The 2,227-nt window shown below is 33.2% G+C and overlaps 2 protein-coding genes across 3 annotated transcripts in view; one reads left to right on the top strand and one right to left on the bottom strand.

The window, feature by feature from the left end:
• Positions 1-2,227, bottom strand: part of prdm6 (PR domain containing 6) — a 104,241-nt gene that overhangs the window by 45,425 nt on the left and 56,589 nt on the right. The gene's annotated exons all lie outside the window — the stretch shown is intronic.
• LOC106945939 (GTPase IMAP family member 8-like) overlaps positions 1,189-2,227 on the top strand; it is an 8,074-nt gene continuing 7,035 nt past the window's right edge. The window contains exon 1 of the mRNA XM_015029955.1: positions 1,189-1,255. Coding sequence (XP_014885441.1) covers positions 1,240-1,255 — 16 coding nt within the window. The 5' untranslated portion in view covers positions 1,189-1,239. The remainder of the gene's footprint in view (positions 1,256-2,227) is intronic.

The following is a 2,227-nucleotide window of genomic DNA, read 5'->3' as shown; positions in this document are numbered from 1 at the left end:
ATTGATGTTATTAATCAAAGGCAGCTCTAAACTGGAAGGTTTTTAGCCGTGATTTAAAGGAACTCAGTGTTTCGGCTGTTACTTTAACACTGTTTGTTGCTCCAGATTAGAGAAGCATAAAAACTGCTGCTTCTACATATATTTTAGTTCTTAATTAAATCTTATGAATTATAGCTTTATGGGGTTAATGAATTGTGGTAAAAGTTACAATCCCAAAGTAAAGTTGATTAAATTTACACCTTCATGGTAAAATCCACAGCCAGAGATTGTCGCCTTTGGGTTGGTACAGCTGCCCTGCCATGCTAATAACAGTTATGATATGTGCTGCAAGCACCTAAGGGCTCCATTGCTGTCATTCTTGTCAACATATTTGGGTAAATGCCAAGCAGGAACTCCTCAGTGTGACGCATCCATTCTTTTCTCTGAAACGGGTTTCAGATGAAGAGGACAGATCAGATCAGATCACATTTGTGTATCGGAGCAACAATTGAAGATCTGGAAACAAAGACAGACTAAGAAAAATTGGTAAGTCTAATAAATAATATTTTAATATTTTATTGTGCTCATGACATAGGAAACATCCAGATCTCTGGACAGCAGCTAAAATCAGTTCAGATATCAACCAGATTAGATATCAACCAGATTAGATATCAACCAGATTAGATATCAACCAGATTAGATATCAACCAGATTAGATATCAACCAGAACTACACAATAGTAACAGATAAACAGATAAAGGTTCAGAACCTTTGACAAAAAATGTTACTAAAAACTAGCCCAGGTTTTAGCAGCAAAGATAATTTTAGATTGATTGACCTTGTTAAAGGCAATTTAAATACTTTCTAAGTATAAATACAAAAGGGAAATTTACTTATGACTCTTACTTATTAAGTAGTAATTAAGCCACTTTGTTGTATCTGTTGGTTTATTTATTCCATTAAAGGTTGTACAACATATGTTACATATTTGATATTATTTCTGTTGTCCATTGCAGGACGAACATTTAGCAGACAACATATTGTCGGTATTATCACTGCTGCTCAGATACAGTGTTGCTTTGATTTTAATCATGTTTGACGATTGTAAATGATTCAAAAAAACATATCTGTTTCCTACCGAAGCATGATTATAACTCTGTAATAGTTTCCATTATTTAAACTGGTTTAACCACAGTCTTTACTTAACATGAACATTGTCTGGTTTCAGGTAACTAGTGTGGAAATTTCCCTGAGCTAATAATGGCAACATCACCAGGTGAGTTTGGAAATGAATACATATGTAGCACTAAAGGTTACTGAACTAAAAACAATGAATGCAAATCATTAAACCTGCAACAAACAGTTGTGGATTAACTAAATCAACATTGTTAGTAACAATCACAAGGTTAGTATTATTTAACTATTAATAATTACATAAAATGAAAATCAGAAACAAACACTCCTGTTTTAATTGTTTTATCTTTTGAGCGATAGCTTCAGTTCATCAAGGTTTACAGACATTTTCTGTTTCAGGACATTTAATCAGATTAAACTCTAAACTGACTTGGTCACTACAATGGTTTGCCACCTGCAAAAAACAGTAAACAGCAAAAACTGATGTATTAATATAATCGTAAGAGAAGTTTTATCAACAGCCTCTGGTTTGTTAATGCACTCTTAAATCCTGTGGAATCAACTGAATTATATTATAGTCTTTTACAACAGCTTTTTTTTTTAGCTTTGTTGTTTAATAATGACAGCACAGAATTTTGTTTTTGTACTTCTGGAGGTAAGATTTAAATCAAAAATACAAAACCATTTTTATCCTTCTGAGGAAGCTGGAGGCCGATTTGTTTGACAACTAATTGGTCTGTTTTAACAAATCACAAGCAAAAGAGTTCACTTTATGGAAATCGAGATGAATAAAAGTTTTAGAAAGGAATGGATCCTTTATCATGAATAAAAAAGTTTATAAGAGTGACGGAGACATCAAACTGGGCCATCTTAATAGAATGGTGCCAAGGAATATGACTAAAAATAAAAGATGCAAATCCAATTTCTTATTTTAATGTTTTTTCTTACTTTCTTAAAAATAAATTACAAATGACAGTATTTTCAAAAACTTGCTTTTATTTCAATCAACCCTTCTGGGAATTGAATTCAAAGTCTAACCCAGTGGTTCTTAACCTGGGTTCAATCGAACCCCAGGGGTTCGGTGAGTCGGTCTCAGGGGTTCGGCGGAGCCTCT

Source organism: Poecilia latipinna, unplaced genomic scaffold, assembly GCF_001443285.1.
Source record: "Poecilia latipinna isolate Pla-1442-1.1 unplaced genomic scaffold, P_latipinna-1.0 Scaffold168, whole genome shotgun sequence".
Taxonomy (NCBI): Eukaryota; Metazoa; Chordata; class Actinopteri; order Cyprinodontiformes; family Poeciliidae; genus Poecilia; species Poecilia latipinna.
The sequence above is the reverse complement of the archived record's forward strand: the minus strand, read 5'-3'. Positions and strand labels throughout refer to the sequence as shown.